This window comes from Thamnophis sirtalis, unplaced genomic scaffold (assembly GCF_051295495.1).
Source record: "Thamnophis sirtalis isolate CommonGarterSnake01/CBP01778 unplaced genomic scaffold, rThaSir2_p1.2 scaffold_4, whole genome shotgun sequence".
Lineage (NCBI taxonomy): Eukaryota > Metazoa > Chordata > Lepidosauria > Squamata > Natricidae > Thamnophis > Thamnophis sirtalis.
Window position 1 is genome coordinate 65,413,704 of NW_028261384.1, and position 21,775 is coordinate 65,435,478.

The 21,775-nt window shown below is 40.8% G+C and overlaps 2 protein-coding genes across 4 annotated transcripts in view; one reads left to right on the plus strand and one right to left on the minus strand.

Annotated features, from left to right (window-relative positions):
• The window catches only part of NT5C3A (5'-nucleotidase, cytosolic IIIA), a 117,817-nt gene extending 112,215 nt beyond the window's left edge, over positions 1 to 5,602 (minus strand). The window contains exon 1 of one of the 3 annotated variants that reach the window (XM_087713065.1): positions 5,578 to 5,602. Coding sequence is in view for 1 of the 3 variants with exons in the window: in XM_087713063.1 (XP_087569189.1) it covers positions 4,932 to 5,069 (138 nt within the window). In the remaining 2 variants the exon portion in view is untranslated. The other 2 variants (XM_087713063.1, XM_087713064.1) reach the window with 2 other exon arrangements.
• A 141-nt stretch (positions 5,603 to 5,743) lies between these two features.
• The window catches only part of BBS9 (Bardet-Biedl syndrome 9), a 363,446-nt gene continuing 347,414 nt past the window's right edge, over positions 5,744 to 21,775 (plus strand). The window contains exons 1-3 of the mRNA XM_087713067.1: positions 5,744 to 6,118; positions 8,961 to 9,087; positions 9,802 to 9,952. Of these exons, the coding sequence (XP_087569193.1) occupies positions 8,976 to 9,087; positions 9,802 to 9,952 (263 nt within the window). The 5' untranslated portion in view covers positions 5,744 to 6,118; positions 8,961 to 8,975. The remainder of the gene's footprint in view (positions 6,119 to 8,960; positions 9,088 to 9,801; positions 9,953 to 21,775) is intronic.

Here is a 21,775-nt window from a genome sequence, read left to right on the forward strand (position 1 = left end):
GCTTTTGACTTATTTGTCTTTAAAAGGCCTCCTTTATTTACTTCCTTAATCATTGGTTCTTCACTTTTATGGATGTAATCATTTAAACTGTGCTTTTCTTCTTCCACAGCGTGTTTTACTTGTAGGAGTCCTAATAATAATAATAATAATAACAACAACAACAACTCCGCTGTTGCCGGTCCCAAGCCCGGATGAGAAAGGAGGAAGGTTGGGGTCAGGTTGGCATCTGGTCCCGTAAAAAAAACCCGCCAACCCATACAATATGGTGAAAAAAACAAATAAGAATTCCATACCGCATCGGTCGTCGCGCGGGTTAACAAGGGCCGCGGCGGATGTTGGGGTCCCTGGACATCCGTCGACAAGTAGGCTACAAGTGGACCAGCCAACAAAACGACAAAAATATAGTGCAGATGAAAACCGTGCCATAATGGCCTGTTACTACAACTCAGAGCCAGAAAAAAGAGGCTATTTAAAGCGAATGTATGAATTATGGAAACAACAATATCCAGATTCAAATGTTAGTGAACAACGACTAGCAGATCAAAGGCGATTTATTATACGGAATAAAGTGTTTAGTGAAGTTGAACATGAGGAAATTCAGGCAAATTACAAAACCCAAAAAACAATATCACAAGCGGAAATAACTGATACTCAAGACACAACTAAAGACATTATAGTAGAACTCCCAGAAGAAGCTCTCGGGGAGGAAATAACATCACCATCACTAGAACCAATTATCACTGAACCAACTGATGAACTAACTCAAAAACAAAAAGAATTGAAGGATAAGATCATGGAGCATTTTCTGCTTAATGAGGAAAGGAAACGTTTACCATCACTAAAAACTGTGCCTAAGAAAATTTTGGCCCCTATCATGAAAATGGTTAATGCAGTGTTTTCAACAATTGAACCGGAATCCATCTTGGAAACAAACCAGTTAATGTACAGCGCAGCTGTAATAGTCACTAATGAACTAGGCATTAAAATTAAAGTACCTAGTCACACAACAGAAAAAGAATCAAAGCCAAAGTGGAAAATCCGTTTAGAACAAAAAATCAAAAAATTAAGGGCAGATGCTAGTAACTTAAAGAACATGCATGAGCAACGGCTTAAAAACAACAAAATCATAGATCGGCTAATCAGAAGATATAGATTGGATACAAGAAACATCAATGAAGCTGTAGAAATTGTAAAACAGCAGATAACAGCAACAGCTAGAAAAATTGAAAGATGAGGCACGAATCATCCAATATAAACAAAATCAGCAATTTCGATCAGACCAACGGCGTTTTTATCAAAGTCTTAATGTGAATGGTGACACCAAAAGTGAAAAACCAGAAAAACAGGCCACAGTTGAATTGTGGAAAGAATTGTGGGAAAATGCAAAGGACTACAACAAGGAAGCAAAGTGGATACATGACTTTGAGAAAAGCATTGGCAACAAACAAATGCAAGTATTAGAAATAACAACTGAGATGGTCAAAAATCGAGTTAAAAAGGTAAAGAATTGGACATCATCTGGAAAGGACCAATTACATGGTTTCTGGCTCAAATATCTGACCAGTTTACATGCAATATTGGCCAGGCAACTGAATGAAATTTTACAAAAGGGCCAAATTGATGAATGGTTGACAACTGGAAAAACATACTTGATTCAGAAAGATGCAACTAAAGGAACACCACCTGAAAACTACAGACCAATAACATGCTTGCCAACAACCTTCAAATTACTCACAGGCATTATTGCAGATAACATGATGGATTATTTGGAAACAAACAACATCTTGCCAGTAGAGCAAAAAGGCAACAAAAGAAGGAGCAGGGGCACAAAAGATCAGCTTCTAATTGATAAAATGATATTAGAAAATTGTAAGAACAGAAAAACGAACTTGAATATGGTCTGGATTGATTACAAAAAGGCATTTGACTCACTGCCACATAGTTGGATCATAAAATGCTTAGAAACAACTGGCATTAGCAAAAATATTACATCCTTTACTGAAAAGGCGATGAAACAATGGAGAACTGAGTTGGCGGTAGGGAATGAGATCTACGGAATGGTTAATATCAAGCGAGGAATTTTCCAGGGTGATTCACTTTCACCTCTTCTCTTCATCATCGCAATGATCCCACTATCAGTAATCTTAAAAAAAATGAAATTAGGCTACCAAACAGCCAAAGAAGCTGAAATTTTTTTGCATTTACTATATATGGATGATTTGAAACTCTATGGAAAGTCAGAAATAGAAATCCAATCATTGACAAATACAGTCCGAGTATTCAGCACTGATATTTCAATGCAGTTTGGCATGGAAAAATGCACCACTGTATCCATAAAAAGGGGCAAAATCACTGCATGTGAGGGAATTGAAATGCCCAATGGCCAATTAATTAAATGCAAAGAAAATGAAGCCTACAAATACTTAGGCATTCTGCAGCTGGATAACATCAAGCATGGAGAAGTAAAAACTATTGTCAGGCGAGAGTACACCAACAGAGTTAGGAAAATTTTGAAATCTAAATTGAATGGTGGAGGGAGGCGTTGCTATTAAACTGGGAAAAGGTAAAAAGATTACACTATTTGAAAATTCCAGTTTGGATATCAACAATTGAAGCATTTTCATATCCAATAATATATAAAAAGGAACAAACAGTTAGATATATAGAATTATTGAATGCAGAGGGTGAGCTCAAATCTATTCAAGAGTTGAAACAAGAAGGGATGGAAATGAACTGGTATTCATATGTACAGATACAATCTAGATATAATGAAGATAGAAAAACCAAAGGTCTTTATAATAAAATGACTGAGTTAGACAAAATTTTAACAGACACTGATGAAAAAGTAATTAAAAAACTATATGGATATTTATTGGAGTTTAAATTGCAAGAACAACAAGTTAAAGAAACTATGATAGCTTGGGGAAAAAACTTTAGGTATGGGATTGACTTAGAGAATTGGCAGAAATTGTGGCAAAATTACAAAATGACAATGTCTACTGCATATAGAGAAAACTTGTATAAGATGTTTTACAGGTGGCACCTACCCCCAACCAGAATCGCAAGAATGTTCAAGAATAAATCAGAAAAGTGTTGGAAATGTCACCAGATACCTGGTTCATACTACCACATGTGGTGGACTTGCACTGAAGCTAAAAGATACTGGACTAAAATCCACATGTGGTTGGAGAAAATGACACACAAACAAATAGACTTTAAACCAGAGGTCTTTTTATTGGGGATCATACCAGAAATCTACAACAAAGACTTAAAATATTTGATTGTAAATGTGTTAACAGCAGCCAGAATTGTATTTGCAAAAAACTGGAAAAACGAAACAATACCAAAACAGGAAGAAGTTATCCGAAAAATAATGGACTGTGCTGAAATGAGTAAATTGACATTTGAAATTAGAGAGCAAGAGGATGAGCAATTTTTTAAGATATGGGATTTGTTTTATCAGTGGCTAGGGGGGGAAAAAACCTTGGAAATGAAAAATGATATACTTATGCTTTAATTGAAGAAAGTGAATGATGATATAATTATGCTGTGAAATACTCTAACAATGATACAATGAAGAATTAATATAAGGTCTGGTGATATAATGTATAATGTTAAGAACTTATTATAATGATATTTCGCTGCTGATAAGCAATTTTAATAAGGGAACAAATGAAAACTGGTATATATATATGCAGCGACGTTTTTGTTGAAAAATGAAGGAATAAGATCTCTGTTTGAAGGTATGAAATGCAAGGACAATAATGAATATAAGTATACTTTCTGGGGAAAAATAATGCTAATGTTAACTGAATATATATTGTAGAATGAAAATGAGGCTTTTAGTTATACTAGATGAAACATTTGAGACGGTAAATATTATTCGAAGATGTAGATGTTAAAACACTTGTAACCAAACGACATGCTGCATGTGATGATGGTTTTTTTTTCTTTTTCTTTTTGTGCTTTTTCCTTTTTTAAAAAAATCCTATTTTATTGTTGTGTCTATTAAATATATAACAGAGAGATACGGGGTGTGTGTGGGGGGGGAAATGTAGTAGGGATGGATTGCTACAGGCAGGGGAATAAGAAACGATATTAAATTATAATCTATTAAATGAAACAATGAATGTATAAGAATGATAAAGGTTAAAACACCTGTAATTACTTTCATATGACAAATGTATCTCTGCTTTACATGATTATATTAAAGAATACAAAATAATTATTTTGCAAGTATGACTGCTTGTGAGTATTCCATAGATAATGCATAACAATATTTAGTGTAATTCAGCAGTGTTTTAATTTTCCTCCCTGCAAAGTAAACATGTAAATTAAGGTAATAGTGATAAAAGTATGTTTCTTTTGGCAATTGGCTAATAGATGTTTACCAGAACTGACTAAAGCAATTTGATATTTTCTTACTCAAAATATTCTTAGAAAAAAAATCTCATGAACTAACCTATTCCTTCATTGATTAAAAGGGATGATGGTCATATTACCTAAATAGTGCAGATTTCACATTTATGAATATATAGTCAATTCCAGACTGCCAACAAACTTGCTTATTGGATAACCTGGGAATGGATATTAAAAAAGCAAACAAAGTGTTTAAATGCCTTAAGTATTAGCCTTGGCTTAGTTTGCAAACTATATATTCTATATACACATATAATTATATCAATTGAGTCAACAATTTCTGTCTGGTTTACCAAATTCCTTCCGCATCCTTTCCAATTGATAAAGTATTATTACTTATTCATTTTTAGAGGCCTATATTTCTACCCCCATTCTATTCGTTAACATTCATTTTCAATCAATAGTGCCAAAATAGGTAAGCACTAGTTGAAAGCTTGCTCGGTTTGCAAGTCTTGATGACATTCCGAGGGAAGGCACAAAACTGGGCATTTAGAATCCTAAAACGTGCTTACCATCTCTATAATCTTCGTTTTCCTCCCCGTTTTCTTCTTTACGGTCAAGATGTATTGGGCCAGGACTACTCCCCCAACCAGGGCGCACACACTAGCGCTGGCCACTGCTCCCATTTTGGCTACGGCGCTCTTGTCCATGGTGGTACACTTACACACCGGGTTTGGAACGGCACCAAATAGATATTTCGTCTACGTCTCAGAATCTGAACCTTCTGAGGCCCTGCACGCCGCCTGCCCTGGATCCTCGTGGTATCCCTATTCTTGAGTCAAAACGTCGTTAAATGGGAAAAGTAAGTGAATCCCGTCTCCTGCTACCTAAGAGGCTCCACTTCTTTTCTTACCAGGAAGTGCGCCTAGTCTACAAGAGAAACGTCGTTTGACCCAGCGAACGACTAATAAAGCTATTAGTAACGACTTGACTGACCCTGTGGAAGAAACCATGTTACTCCAAAACGGAATAGAATAGTTTCTCTTTTGTCTTTCTAATTATCTTAATTCAGAACAACTCTCCCGTTTCTCTCCTTACATTTTAAAATTGAACCTAACAAGATGCTGTGGAAGGAATACTTCCACATTTCATAGCTATTTCTCTTTTTGTACGCTGAATAGTACAACCCAATCTACCGCTAGTCCATCAGTTACTTACCCTTTTGAGGGGTAAGACTACATTTCCCAACGTGCACTCTTCCGCCTAGATTCTTCCTCCTCCTCCTCCTCCCACCGGCTGCAAACTTCAACGCCGTTACAGCCTTCCCGACCAAAGAGATTTCTTTGAGAATGGGAGGGTCAGAGCAGACGTTGGTTTGTCGAGGTACTATGACAACAGCAACAAAAATGGCGGCGGGTGGGATGGCTGGGTCAGTTTCATCTCATTGTCGAGTAATTACGTTTATCCACGTTTCTATTTAGTAGATATGATTTTATGTTGTCCTTGGCAGTTTCTGTCGACTTAATTTCTCATAGATTTATCGTGTAAGGCTGGCATAAAAGGGTTGAACTTAAAAGATTATCATTCTGACAGAGTAAGAAGCTTTCAAGTCTATCAGAAGCGACCCTCTAGTGCTCACTTCTCTGTAACACGTATATATATTGCTTCAATTCTTGGAATGCTCCTCTGTAACTAAATTTGTATAAGGAAGCACAGGTGGTGGGGGAAAGGAAAATTCGTCATTTACAGAACAAGTCGGGTAAGTGAATAAAATAGGCATAATCTAGCTCAATGGAAAGTGTTATTGTTTGCAATTGCATAATACTTTTTACCTAGCAACAACAAACTTGTGAGATCATGTAAGTGTAAAATTGCCATTATAATCATGTTATTTTATGCATGCTTGCTTTGAAATATATCTAAGTTTGGATTGCATGGATGTAATGTGATGTAAGCATCCTTCTTCCATGGGTTCATTTATGCATTTGTACATGTTTTCTGGATCAATACAATATGCTTGGGATAGTTTTTCTAGCTCTATAGTTCTGAGCATTGTAAAGAAGTTCTTTTGTTTTTAAAATTACAAGTTAACAGTAGCAGTACTGGCATACTCTTAAAAGAACTTTTGCAGTATTTGTGGAAAGTGGCAACATTTGCACATTTTTTCCATAAATTTTGTAATTGGTAGAAAAATGTTGAGATAGCAGGTAATGTTATTTGATTATGTACACTTAAAAAACTGCATTAATATACTCACTTGATATTATAAAGCTAAGGACTATTGATTTTCTTCTTCACCACATACCATATTGTATCAAATAACTTTAAGTAGGCATTAGTACAAGCTATTTATATTCTGCCAGATTGAGTTCCTTAGCTATGGTCACAAGGACAACTTTAAGTCAATTATGGTAGAGAATTAAATGATCTGGTTATGCCTGCATTCCTATTAAAATCCGTATTTGTTCTGCTGCTTTTTAATCTTTTGTTTGCCACTTAAAGTTGCAAACAACAAGATGAACATCTATATAAAAAATACAAAAATCAAAGGGAAACTTTTATTGCCATTGATAGGAATAGGATAGGAATAATTATTGTTTTGAATAATTATTTTCATATTATAAATGGAATTGTTGATGAAACATTTTTGTTCTGGTCTATCAGCCATTCTCTGTTCTGTCTTGCCACTCAGTTTTCCTTTTCTCATGTTCACAAAGCACCTTGTATTCTGAGATCATTAGGATTGTTTCCCTCCAATTGCTAAGGAAAAAGGGTTTGGGTTTACCAGACCTGAAATTGTATTTTCAGGCAGGCTATCTGGCCTGGTTAAAAGAGTGGATGAACCTTCAGAATAACAGGCTACTTGAATTAGAGGGCCATGAATTAAGGTTTGCACAGTACAGTTATTTATGGTATGATAAAGTTAAAAATAATGTTGATTTTAATCACTTTGCTAGACACGTCATACTAAGAGTTTGGAATAAATATAAAACAAGATTGTCTATGAAGTTGCCTCTTTGGATGTCCCCAATAAGCTTTTTTTAGAAAAAAAAAGATGGTGGCGAAGCCAGACTCATGGATGTATGGCAAATTATTATCTTTTAACTCTGGTGTACCTATATTAAAGTCAAGGGAATAACTTGAATTAGAATGTTATGTTTTTCATTGGTTTACATATCAACAACTGAATGATTTAAAAGATAAAAATAATTGTAGGTTTGATTTTGCTAAAATGAATTGAAATCTTACTGTGTGGTAGTGATAGCATATTATTGCTAAGATTTATAAAATGTTATTGAAATAGAATTTGGAAAGTGAACATGTAAAACATTGTACCATGTTTCCCCAAAAATACAACCTATCCCAAAAACAAGCCCTAGCCTGATTTTCACACCTACCCCTAATAATAATCCCTACTCCAAAATAAGCCTTAGTTAGACCCCACCCACCATTTGGTTGTACGAGGTAGGATGAGGTGCATATGTAAAAATCAAGCTAAGATAGGGGTCGGGGGATGGAGCTTGGGGGATGGATCTGCCCCATGCGCCCCAAACCAGCTTACCTTAGGATCGCTGCAGCTAGCCCACCCAAGCCCCGACACCTTTCGCACCACTGCCCGGTTTCTTCTGAGGCCACTTGTGGCAGGGCACCATGTGACCACTGCATCAGTGCCATTGCTTATGGCAGGATGTTGCAAGGCTCGTTGAGTCCAAACAGCCCATTTGAAGTAGTTAGAAAATAATCTGTAAGTTCTCATATCAAGTTAAATTGTTGCTCCAACCAATACCTGGCATACAATTTTTTTAGAGAAATGCAAAATAAGAAGGAATAAGGTAGTTCATTGGATAAATAGATTTCCATTTGGGAATCTAATATTGCAAAATAACTTAAAAAACAAACAGCCTCTTTTTTGAGAATGCAGTAATTAGATACAGTATGCTTGTTATTTCAAACCTTTGTGAGTGAAAGGATGCCTCATGCTTTAATTTATGTAACTATGTTACTAAGCTACCAGCATAATAAACATTAATCTCTTGTACCATATTATTGTGAGGGTATTTATTTAATAAAAGAAAATACAAAATAGAATTTCTAATTTATGTTTTTTAATGGTCTATGTTAAAGTATTTTACATTTACAATATACACAACTCCTTCCTTTGAGCATTACATAATTTCTGTAATTCTGATCCAGAAAAAACTCCAGGGTGCATGAGGATTTATTTGTATGCTAGGATAAATATTTATAACTTCTAACTCATAAACTATTTTAAAAAAATTCCTGAATGGGTTTAATAGTTGAGATAGAACATAGAAAGGAAAACTCCGCTGGACTGCAATCTTTATTCCTAACTCTGCACTCCTATCTGTATAGTTTACTTTTTTTTTATTTGTGGGATGCCATCTAAAATGTCAATACATACTTGGATTTCATAAGCAGGTGAAGGATGAACTTGATTCTCATCTGAAGTAATTATTGTGATGTTTTGAAGGAAAATATATCTTCATATTTTCTCTGTTAAACTGAGATGTTAGATGAAATATAAATTATTTTTTTTAATGGGTCAAAATAAGGCTTTTATGCTAGTCATTTTTTTCCAGTAGGCCTGATAGAGAATGTCTTTATTTAAAGCTCGGGAGTGGTGGTCTACAATAGTTGGCAATAAAGAAGAATTTGATCAAGGATGTTTATGTGTTGCAAATATTGACAATAGCAGTAGTGCACAAGGTAAGTGGATACTTTTACATTTAAAGTAATTAAAATTCTGAAATTCTATTCTTCCAATCAACATGTAATTTATTTATTTATTGTAAGATGCATCTTATTAAACTTAGAAGAATTAAATTCTAAGAAAATAGCTAGTGTTCTATGGTAAAGTGCTGGGACTGGATAAAATATCTGAATCATGGAGCTTACTTGGAAGATTTATCTTGTTTTCCCAAAAATAAGACATCCCCGGATAATAAGCCCAACTAGGCTTTTAAGCGCATGTGCTAAAATAAGTCCTCCCTCGAAAATAAGCCTTTCCTGAAAATATTGCAACACAATAGCAGCCATGAGGTGACCACTCTTGCTACCTCCTGCACCTCAAAAATAATAAGACCTCCCTGAAAATAAGGCCAAGCGCTGCTTTTGGGAGTCAAAAGAAAAGAAGACCCTGTCTTATTTTTGGAGAAACACTGTAGACCAGTTATAATTTCTTAGCCCAACTAATAGGTTGGCTTCGGTAAGGATAAAATATTAGGGGACTTTGATATGTGGATACCTTACATTATAGAAAAAAATGTAAATGATACTTATTTTAAATAAAACAAGCACAGTTTCACACTCTGACTTGTTTACTTAAAACTTTGAAGAATGCATTGAATATGTTTTTTGTTTCGAATATTGTTAAATATTTGTTTGTTTCATTGTTCTTCCATAAATATGTTTTTATTTCAGATAAAATTATTGTGGGCAGTTATATGGGATTTCTTAGAATCTATCATCCCCATCCTATAAAACCTGGACATGTTATGCAAGCTGAAGATATGCTCTTGGAAGTACAGTTATGTGAGCCAATATTACAAGTGGAAGTAGGAAAATTTGTTTCGTAAGTAAACTGTTGTTGCTTCTGAGGAAGCTAATTGGATAGATATAAACTAATCTATCTTACTGCTATGACCAATTTGTTTCCCTAAATCCGTGATGGCGAATCTGGCATATGTGCCACAGGTGGCACATAGAACCCTCTCTGCAGGAACACCAGCCGTCAATCCAGCCCAGATCCACCGTCTATGTGCGTGCACCTCCCACTGGCCAGCTGGTCTTCGGGTCTGTACTGCGCATGCATGGGGGGCCGGGCCTTCCAAATCTCTGCATGTTCCTCCCCAGTGTGCCCTACCTTTTTCCTCCATTTCTGCCAGTCGTCTCTTCCCCGATCTCCATAGGTTCTGACCTCCCCGCCCTCAGTGTGCCCTATCAACTCCATTTCTGCCGCCTGTACCAATCTGGGAGCCAAAACAATGCATGAGCGCTGTGTGAGCCTTCCACCCCCCCACCCCCCTGTGTCCCGTTTTGGGCCTGGAAACCTCCTGCACCAACATTTAAGCCAAAATGGGGCATCAGGGATGCATGCACGTAGGTGCTCGCATTGCATTTTGGGAATTGGAGTACGCGCACATGCACACACACACTTTGGGCATTCGTCACCAAATAGGTTAACCTTCACTGCCCCTAAAGTACATTTTCTGAAATGTTTGGGATTGTAAAGTAGGGATCAAGATACAGGCTTTGGATGCTTACAGTTTTTGGAGAAATCCTAAAACTCATGTATTAGGTTTCTTAATATAGCTCTAGGACAGATATGTCAAACACATGGTCCGGGGGCTAAATATAGCCCGTGATAGGCCGCAGAATTGGCCCTTCGCGACGTCCCAGAGATGGCGAGTGACTGGCCCCTGCTGGCCCGACCATTCCCACCCAGTCGACCCCAACAACCAGGCCATGCCCCTCCATCACCCCGAGGGCAAACAAACTCCTGATACGGCCTGCAACAGAATCGAGTTTGAAAAACCTGCTCTAGGAGAATAGAAAAAAGTCTGTCTAAAAGATAGTAGGTACAACAGATGTGATGGAAGGAAGAAAGAGGACTTTCCTTCAAGAAAGTCGGGTAAAAATCCAGATCTTCATAGATCATTTAAACAATAGCAAAGCTTTGTTGCAGAGGGCAATCATTGCTGTAGACAAGCATATTTCCAGGGTTCCAACAGCTGTCTTTATTTAATTGAAGGAATTCCGAGTGTACCAATTCTGCAGGATTTAATTGGCTCTGTGGCTGTTATGAGATACAGGTAATTCCTTAAGTAATCAAACTCGGTACACATAGAGCTTTGTAGAGAAAAATCAGTGCTTTAAATTGTCCCTGGAAGTAATGCAACTTGTGAAGCAGAGGTTTTACATGGCATATGAAGATGTGCCCATTACTGTTCATTCCTCCACATTCTGGAACAAATGAAGCTTCTGGGTATTTTCAAGCACAGCCTATGTAGAGTACAAGGTGACTAAGGCATAAGTGCCTATCTGAAGGTTCCTCTGATGTAAGAGAGGGTGCAACTGTTTTATCAGATGGAGTTTAAAGGCCTTCACGGCCAGAACTCCCATTTGCTCTTCAGGTAGGAGCTGCAAATCCAAAACTGTTAGATTCCCTTGAAGGGGGAAGGGCATCAAATAAGAAATATCCCTAGATCTGGGTGGCCAAACCACCCACAGCCATTCACTTTTGATGGATTGAGGTGGACATGGTTCTTCCTTATCCAAACCCAAATAGCTTCCAAGCACTTAGGACAGAACCTTGCCAAACTCACTTGGCTGACTTGGAATCAAAATATATAATTTGCTATCATCAGTATACTAATGAGACCTAATTCCAAACTGGCAGATGACCTGATCCAGTGGTTTCATGTAGATATTGAAAAGGAGAGAGAGAATAGTCCTATGGCACCAGAGATGGGTTCCTATTGGTTCAGCCTGGGTCGCTGGAACCAGCAATGATCCAGGCTGACCACGCTCCAAACCGGGTCCCTCAGTTGTCACTGCCATTGCCATCATGTTTTTTGGCTGGAAAAAAGGGGCAGAGAGAAACAGTCTTGTTGCCAACAGGAGAAGGAAAGAATTCCAATTTCAGCCTCTTGGTGCAGTGTGAGGCTTTGGGTGAAGGCGGGAAGGAGGTTGAGTAACAGGTTGAGTGAGGGGAGGGCAGCGGCAGCGGTTGTTTCTCCCTGCTCCTCCTCAGCATGTGTTCAAAGACCTTTTCAAAGTGAAAAGGATGGCAGAAAAACAAAGCGGAGGGGAGGGGGCAGAGTGCCCCATGCACGTGTGCCTCTCGGGCTTTGCCTTTATGCCTCTAAAGTTAAAAAAATGAGGCATGGGGAGAAAAAAAAGGTGATCTATCAGGGCAAGCCGAGCAACTGCTGCTCTGGGAGGATGTGCACCATTTGGTGGCTTTTGCTTCCATTACATCCCACGCCTTGTGAAAGAGAAGAGGGGAAAGTCTCAAGCCCTTCATGCTCCGTGAGGGAAATGGCAAGCTTGTGGGAGGAGGGGGAAAGAAGAAGAGAGCATGACTGCAACAAGAGGGGAGGAAAAGAGGAACGGGCAGTTATGATGTTGGCTCTGTCCTCTTATCAGGCTTGCTCATGTGCGTACTCACATATACACGGGGGGGGGCAAAGAGAGAGATGAGAAACAGAGATGGAGAAAGAATGAGAGAGAGACAGGGAGAGAGATGAGAGAGAGAAAGAGATGAGAGACAGAGAGATGTAAAAAGAGAGGGAGAAAGAGAGATAGAGAAAGAGAGAGATGGGCGAGAGAAAGAGAGAGTGGGATCTTCCCAACAAGGGAGATTTCCCCTTCTCCTGGAGCCCATGACAAAGGAAAAGCCCTGGTAGCAGGCAAAGAGGGGTGTGTGCTGGGGCTGTTGTCACTGCTGTTACCTCCACCTCTTCTTCGCCACTTCCCTCCCACAAACTGGCTCGTTTGTCTCTTTAAATCACGCCTCTTTGTCACCACTTGTACTCCCTGTCCTTGGTAGAAAATGCGTGTGGCAGGATCCTTTCAAGGGAAGGACAAAGCAATTGGGAAAGGATTTGTGTGTGTGTGTGTGTTTGTGTGTACACGTGGAAGGGGGAAATAAGGTAAGGAGGAAGAATGGAGGCTTCTCGGCTCGCTCTCGCCTCCTGGATGGCTTTTGATTCTCAGATGGGATTCTGATGTCTGTCCGGGGCTGATGAGCACAGGAGCAGTGCGCCCGCGAAGCCCAGCTGGGCAGAGGGACACGGAGCATCCCAACATAGTAATCTGCTGGAAAAGCTATTTGGGAGGCGAGAACGATCCGAGATGCCTCCGTTTCTCCTCTTTACCTTATTCCCCCCCCCCACCCCAATCCTTTCCCAATTGCTTTGTCCCTCTCAGACCCTTGAGACAAAGAGGTGCAATTTAAAGAGACAGGCGAGCCATTTTGAGGGAGGGAAGCGGTGAAGAAGAGGTGACGGCAACAACCCTGGCACATACCCCTCCTTGCCCACCATGGCTGCTAGGGCTTCTCCTTTGTCATGAGTTACAGGAGGAGGAGGGGACCCCGTTTCCCCCATTGGGAAGCTCTTCCAGAAAAGCCATCCGAGAGGCAAGAGCGAGGCAAGACTCCACAGGGGAGAAAGAGAAAAAGAGGGGGGGGAGGGAAAGAGAAAGAGTGAGAGAACCAGAGAAATAAAGAGAGAGAAAGAGGGAGGGAGGGGAAGAGGGAGGAGGGAGGGAAAGAGATAAAGAGAAGAAGGGGGAAGAGAAGAAGAAAGGGAAAGAGAAAGGGAGGAAAGAGAAAGAGAGGGAAGAGAAAGAGAGAGGGGAGGAAGGAAAAGAGAAAGGGGAAGAGAGGGCACGAAAAGAGAAAGGGAGTGAGGTGGGAAAGTGAGGGAAAGAGAAACGGGGAGGGGGAGGAGAGGGAGGGAAAGAGAAATGATATTACAAAAGATTTTTTATTATTGCTAAATGTAATATTTCAAAAGCAGGGGGCATAAAAGTGCATTTATCACATTTTTCTTAGAACAATTAGCTGAACTCTGCCTTATTTATCATTATTTTAAATAGTAAAACTTAATTATTCTGTATGGCATACTGTGGGAAGGGCCACGGGTGGCTATCATCAGTGCTGATTGGTCCATAGACTGAGTGGAAAAGTGTTGCAGCCACGCCTCTACTCCTCTTTCCCCAGTTTCCTCTCAGTCTATAGTCCAATTAGGCTGATATTTTCAATTGTCTATTTTAGGAAAGTTAGTTCTATATTTAATTCGATTAATTGGCTTTTTAAAATATTTAAATTTGGCTTGAGGATGCAGGCGAGAGAGAGGCCGTCTAGCGTAGCTGCTTCACGAGGCGCTGGAGCACCAGTCTGGTGATTAGATCTGGCTCCCAGCCATGTGGAGCCCAGCTTTTAAATTTGAGTGCGGTTGGCTTCGGAGATCGGAGAGAAGAAAGAACCAATTGCAGAGGCCTGTCCATCGGGAAACACTGCTTTTCTTTTGAGTGAGCTCGTCAGGCGTTGGGAAAGCTGGCCACAAAATGCCCCCCTGTCGTCTTCACTCACTTCAGCTACATTTTGTAGCTGAAGCGAGTGAAGATGACAGGTGACCATTTTGTTGACGCGCCATGAAGCTACAACAGCGATGAACTTCCCAAACTCCGTGACGGCACTTCTAGTGCTGCAAATCGCGGTGCATGGCTGCTTCTAAGGAAGACTCTGAACTACCGAGTGACTCATCGCCATCAGTTTACAGGGAACAGTGAATAGAGAGCGTGGTCTACAAGATGGCAGCCACCAGGACGAATGCTCCAGAATAGCGGTTCTCAACCTTCCTAATGCTGCGACCCTTTAATACAGTTCCTCATGTTGTGTTGACCCCCAATCATAAAATTATTTTAGTTGCTACTCCATAATGTAATTATGCTACTGTTATGAATTGTAATGTAAATATCTGATATGCAGGATATATTTTTATTGTTATAAACTGAACATAATTAAAGCATAGTGATTAATCACAAAAACATGTAATTATAGCCCACTAAAAAATGAAAATGCCCTTATCGCCAAGCAAAACCGGTAATAATAATTTAAAAAATATATTCATCCAAAGAACTCGTAATTAGAGGGATCAAGAGTTTTTTCATAGAATGAATGATTGTTCAGCGGCTGCCAGGGAGATAGCTGGGGGTAAAAAGCCCCACTCGTGCAACTGAGTAGCATTAATAACCAGGTGTCTTCCCAATAGGAAAAACAGCAACTGGTGCAGTAAATGTATGGAGTCCCATCTTGCTCGCCTGTAGATGCACAGCCCCCCAAAAAGGAAAGAGACATGTGCAAACCAGGACTACAGACTTGGCTTCTTCCCCCACCCCACTACACACACTTTCTCTTGCTGCAGCTTAGAGTGGCGCTCAATTCCACCTCGTGTGGAATCCTTCCTCAGCTCTTTTCTAAGCCAATCATAGGTTGTATCCAATGCTCCGTCATGCCAAAACCCCGCTCCTCGGCTCTGATTAGCTTGGAACCCAATAACCGTGTGTAATGACAAGCTCCAAATCTGACCTTATTCCAATTTATAAAAACTTTTTAAAAGGGCCAGAAGTGCAACTGAGATTTCTACCCTCCCTCCCCCCACACATATATAGACCCCCTATTTTTTTTACATTTGTGTTTCTCCTCCTACTTCCCTGCATGTGCGCTTGCGTGTGTATTTGTGTATTTGTGCGCTTGCGTGTGTATTTGTGGGTGTGTACATGTACACATGTGCACGCGACACAGCACACTTTAGAGTCTAAAGATTTAAGAGTTCCAATGGTCTTAGGCAACCCCTGTGAAAAGGTCGTTCAACCCCCAAAGGGGTCACGACCCACAGGTTGAGAACCGCTGCTCTAGAGGGTGAGTTGGACACTACAGGAGTTCAAGGGGTGGAGTAAGGGTCAGTTAGACCGACCACCAGGGCCAAGACCAGCAGGGTTACTGCTGCCCAGCGCCAATCCAGGGCTGCGCTCCGTGATGAACAACGCAGGCTGCGGGGCCTCAAAAAATGAGTGGCTCAGGCAGAACGTCTGAGGGAGGTCCATAAAGATAATGGATCCAGGTCTCTATGAAGGGCATCTAGTCCTGATTCCTCCCCAGCCTTGGGACATTAATGTCCTAGGGACATTAGAAGGCCTAGATTTGACATATCTCCCTCTCCCTCGGTGTCACCCAGGGCCATTAGGGATGTCATGGGAGATCCCCTTGAGGGCACACCCCAGGATTTCCTTATCCCCAGGACTACCCTAGCTCCTCAGGCTTCGGAGCCACCTGTGGTAGATGACCCTTATGATGATTTTGAGGCACTAGAGCACCTTCCACCAAGTCTACGAAAAATAATTGCCTCAACAATTTCCCAGGGAATAGCTTCTGGCCTGAAACAGCAAGGGAAACAGACACATTCTGACATAGGGCCTCCCACAGAGGGTCAGGCAGGTGGGGATTGCAGGCCAGGGTCTCCCTCGCTGGCCAGAGAGGGTTCAGTAACAGGTGAAGAGCCACATTGTGGCTTAGAATTGTCAGAGGACAAGAAGTCTGAGAAGCCAGACACACCAGCCTTCACTGGCCTCTTTCCTCCCTCGCTCTTCAAACCACTTTTAATTAAGGCCAAGGCCAGCACCAAGCTGGGCGGAAGTTTTATGGCAACTTCTACAGACAGTTGCAAGGACCTGACTCAAGACATGTTTTCTAAGGCTACCTTGGATAAAGAGGAGGTTCCTGCCACTCCTTTATTCCTGGAAGTTGTTAAAAATCAATGGTCTCATCCAGGGGCTTTCCCAAACCCGGGAGACAACAATCAACGATTTTATAATTTAGAGCAGGGGTTCTCCCAGGCCCTTCAGGTTCCAACGGTCGATGCTCCAGTCATGGCCTTGACCACTTCCTCAGCTGTAGTCTCAGGGGATGTTGCAGACAAATTCAAGGCTGAAGATAAAAAGGCAGAACTCACATTACATAAAGTCTTTCAGACATCTGCATGGGCCATAAAATCAGCAGCGGCTGCTTCCTTTTTTAATCAGACCACTCTGTTATGGTTGCAGCAATTACAAGATCACATTCCCCCTGAGGATGCTTGTATGTTAAAAGACATTAGCAAGGTCATAGCGACCACTCAGTTCTTGGCGGATGCCATCCTTGATTCTGCCAAGAATGCCTCCCAGGCCTTGTCAGCCTCAGTAGCCTCCAGACGTCTCTTGTGTGTCAGAAACTGGCAGGCAGACAATAAGTTCAAATGGCATCTGGCATCTGCCCCATATTCAGGAGGGTCTCTTTGGTGAGTTCTTAGACCCAATCCTTGTTGAAAACAAAAAGAAAGTGCTTCCCACCAAAACTAAGCCTTAGAATAACCGGTCAACTCCATATCACAGGCGACCCTCCTTTCATTCCAGTGAACCTGAGTACCATCAGAAGAGATATTTTTTTTCCTAGAACTGACTGTACTCACAATAGGCCATCCTTTCCAGATAGGAACAGATTTCAGGGCCAGTGTAAAGGGCCATTTTGTGGGAAAGGTGGTCGCCCCTTCTGTAAAGGGAAGTGAATCAAATCCGACTCTTCCCATAGGCAGCCGTCTGTCTCACTTTGCATCACAATTGGAATGCATTATGATGGACATTTGGGTCCTCGCCACACTATGACAGGAACTCAGATTAGAATTTCTCTCCTCCCCTACAAATCTCTTCAGGTCATTCCCTCTCTCTCGGAACCTGGCAAAGTGAAAACTCATGAAGCTCGCAATTCAACACTTGATGGAGATTCAAGCAATAGAGCCAGTGCTGCTGAGGAGCAGGGGTTGTGGTTTTATTCCAATTTCTTTGTTGTTCCGAAAAGTCTGGGGAGGTGAGAGTGGTCCTTGATCCGATGCATCTCAATTGATACGTCATCTACAGACAATTCAAGATGGCCTCCCTGAGATCCATCTTACAAGGAGTCAGGAAGGGGGACTATCTTGTGTCAGTAGACCTCACAGAAGCGTACTTGCACATCCCGGTATTATCACCCCACTGTAAGTACCTCAGGTTTGCTCAGGAAAGGTCCCATTATCAATACCCGGCACTGCCCTTGGGGCTGGCATCAGCCCTGAGGTCATTCACAAAAGTCCTAGAAGCACTGACAGCTTACCTATGTTCCATCTCGGTAAGACTCCAATGTACCTGGACGACATCCTGGTGCAGGCCCAGTCCCACAACCAAGCAATTCATAACCTTCATCTTACCATTCGGACATTACAGAGTGGGGTTTTCAGTCAATTTTCCAAAGAGTCTTCTCATGCCCACTATGAGGATTTTGCACCTGGGAGCAATTATAGACTCGGGCGCGGGGTTGGTTTTCCTATCTCCTAGCTGGTCAATCTCCAGAAATTAATTCGTTAATTGTACTCTAAGCAGGTTGTACCAATAGTAGATCTTTCACGTCTATTAAGCCCGATGATCTAGTGCATTGGGATAGTGCCCTGGGTACGTCTTCACCCCAGAACATTGCAGTGGACCCTAATCCCATATCAATGACATACGATGAACAATTCACTCTTGGCCATTCCAGTGTCTACCGTGGACCACAGGGAATGGCAGCTCCATCCAGACCTGTTTCATCGCATTTGTCACCGATTCGGAAACCCAGAGATGGATCTGTTTGCGACCCCAGCAAATGCACAGCTCCCTCAATTCCTCTCCAGATACCTGACCAAAGGGGCAGAAGACATGGACGCACTGTGCTGCAGATGACCAAATGGACTCCTTTATGCCTTTCCCCCCTTTCCCCTATCTACCATCAGGAAAATACAGTCAGAGGGGGTGGAGGTAATTCTGATAGCGCCAAACTGGCCCAGGAGACTGTGGTATGCGGACTTAGTGCAGATGTCAGCATCCCCACCTTGGAGAATTCATCGGGAGGAGGTCTGTCTGTGCCAGGGGGTCTTGATAAGTCTGGAGCCTCAGTGGCTCCATCTGACCGCCTGCCACTTGAATGGAGCCTTCTGAGAAACACGAAAGTCTCTGCTAGAGTTATCTTAGCCTTAGAGACATCTAGATGGCCATCGACCATGAGGAACTATAATTCCACGTGGTCGGCATTCGTCAAGTGGTGTCGATCGGCATCCATAATACTGTCTGAAGCCTTGACACCACAAGTCCTGGAATTTTTACAGGATGGGTTAAACAGGGGCCTTGCTCACAATGCATTACACCGTCAGACAGCAGCTCTTTCAACTGTACTTTCTGGGGGGGGGTGTCATGTTCCCATATCGCACCTAACGCTCATTAAAAGATTTCTTATGGGACTTGCCAGTGGTCCTTCAGGCGCTTACAGGCCCTCTATTTGAACCAATATGCACAGTCCTTCTCCAACTCCTTAACAATGAAGATTGGGGAAGAAGGCAGGGCTTAGCAGTGAGAAGACGGATTTTCAGGCTATTCCTGAAATTCCTCTATTCTGAAGGAATTGGACGGTTCATTTTTGAACCCAAGCTGTCCCGGAGAGACAGTGAAAGGTTGGAGGAGATCCAGTGACCCCAGAGACGTTCGCAAAGTCCCTGGAGGCTTGGAATTTAACCTCCTTTGCCAGTGACTTCTGGATTAGCCGTAAGCTAACCGAAACTGCAGGTTGCCCCTAAGAATGGCGTGAGTGTTTCCAGCTGGTAAGGTGATTTTATTACTCAGAGAGACACGGTCCGCATAAAAATTTAAGCTAATTGAAACCAAAGAACAGAAGAATCTAGCGGCGAATTGGATCTCTTTATTGGTTTATGGACGGTGGTTACCCTATTTTTTAAATGTTTTAAATGCTACTTACATGGACTCTCTGACTCTCTGTAAGTGGGCTGTAAACCAATTTACTATAATTTGGCTCCCTACAACTTGACACTTTTATTGCTTGGCTGGGTTGGTCTAAGATCAGATAAGATTGTGCAGCTCCCAGCTTGTTTTTACTTACAAATACCTTAAAGCCTCTAAAGGGAAAATACTAACTGCGTACAAAGATGGTGTCTGTTCAAGTTTCAAATGATTCATTTCAAATGATTTTTTTCTGCACTACAAAAGCTATCTGATACGTACAACAGATTTGAAAGGAAGCTGGATTATTTCCTGTTTTTAACATCAAAATATGAAGAAAAAAGTGAGAATGTTGAATGTTTGAATGTTCCTGAAATACAAACGAAGGATGTCAGAGATGAAGGTTTTCAATTTGCTGACATTCCGGGCATCTGGTTTACCTCTGAGGGAGAAAAAGAAGGGGGGGGCAGCCGCACAGAAGATTTACTTCGAAAGCCAGAGCGTAGGAGGAATGAGAAGCATTAAAGAATTTATACTTTATGAAACATCATTTGCAAAACTTTTGTTACCACCACTGAGAATTAAAGACAAGCTGAAAAGTGGAATAAACGTAGGACAACAACATTATATGAGAGGCACCTTAAGCAAAAAGGTGCAAAGATCTTCTTGTTTGGACTTGCTCATAAAGACGTTTGGAGAACTTGATCCACGAATGGCAACAGGATTAAGGAGGTTTTGTTATTGGAGAGACACAGGCTGATAGATGGAAGAATACAATTCAAAATTAGCTAAACCTAATAAATTTTATTTGTAATAGACATAGTTGAATAATAATTGATAATGATAGTAATGTATATAATGTGGAGTTGATATGATAAATAATAATTGGATATGAGAAGGGAAGGTTAGAAATATTTTTGGACCATATACAAAGGTTATTAATCACAATAATTATCACTATTAAAAAATAAAATAAAACTATATACAGTTAAATGTTAACTAATATGGGGAAAATGTTATGATATACGATATAATTACATAAAGAAAGGAGAATGATAATAAACTATATACATGGAGGATGGAATTTTTGGTATTAAATATGGATGTTTAGCTAAAACAGGATATGAGGATTTGATGTTAATGGAGGATTTTATAAACAAGTAAATGAAATGCTAGCATGTGGTTATGGATTAAATCTTTGGCATAGTTAAGGATGAAAGATGTTTAAACAACTGTAGTCAACTAAAAGTGGAGGTATGATGATGTCAATATGGTAAACATTTGAGTTAAGATATTTGAATTAATATGAATTAATGGAAGAGATGCACAAAAACATGTTGTAACCAGCTGATATACTTTTTTATAATACATACTTCTGTTCTTTTTTTTTTCTTTTTTCCCCCCCTGCCTTGTTTTCTGTTTTTTGTCTTTTTTGTGTTTTGATTTTTTCTTTTCCACTGGTATGGGCATGTGTTGTTTATGTAACAAAATAAAAAAAATTAATAATAATAAAAAAAACAATGAAGGTTGTGTACCTGATTGCCATAACATCAGCCAGGTGCAACTCAGAGCTAGGGACTCTTTCTTCTCGAGACTTGTGCGTTTTCCACCAGGACAGGGTAATCCTGAGGTTAGATCCATCCTTCTTTCCGAAGGTAAATACTCCCTTCCACAGGACTCAGGAACTGGTCTTACTCAACTTCTGTCCGGTTGCATCTCGCAAAAGACAATGTCTCTGGCACAGGCTAGACATTTGTAGAGCGTTGTGAATTTATCTGAGATGAACAGTCCACGTTTGCAGATCAGAGGCATTGCTGGTGTCCTTTCAACCAGCTACGCTGGAGCTAGAGTCATACCGATCACTATAGGGTGATGGTTAAGGAGAACCATCTCCATAGCATATGAGACAAAGGGTCGCTATCCATCTCAGGGTATTATGGCCCACTCTACAAGGAGTGCGGCTGCCACGGTGGCTTCGGCGACAAGAGTACCATTTAAGGACATATGTAGGGTGGCCACGTGGGCCTCCCCTACACTGTTTATTAGGCATTAC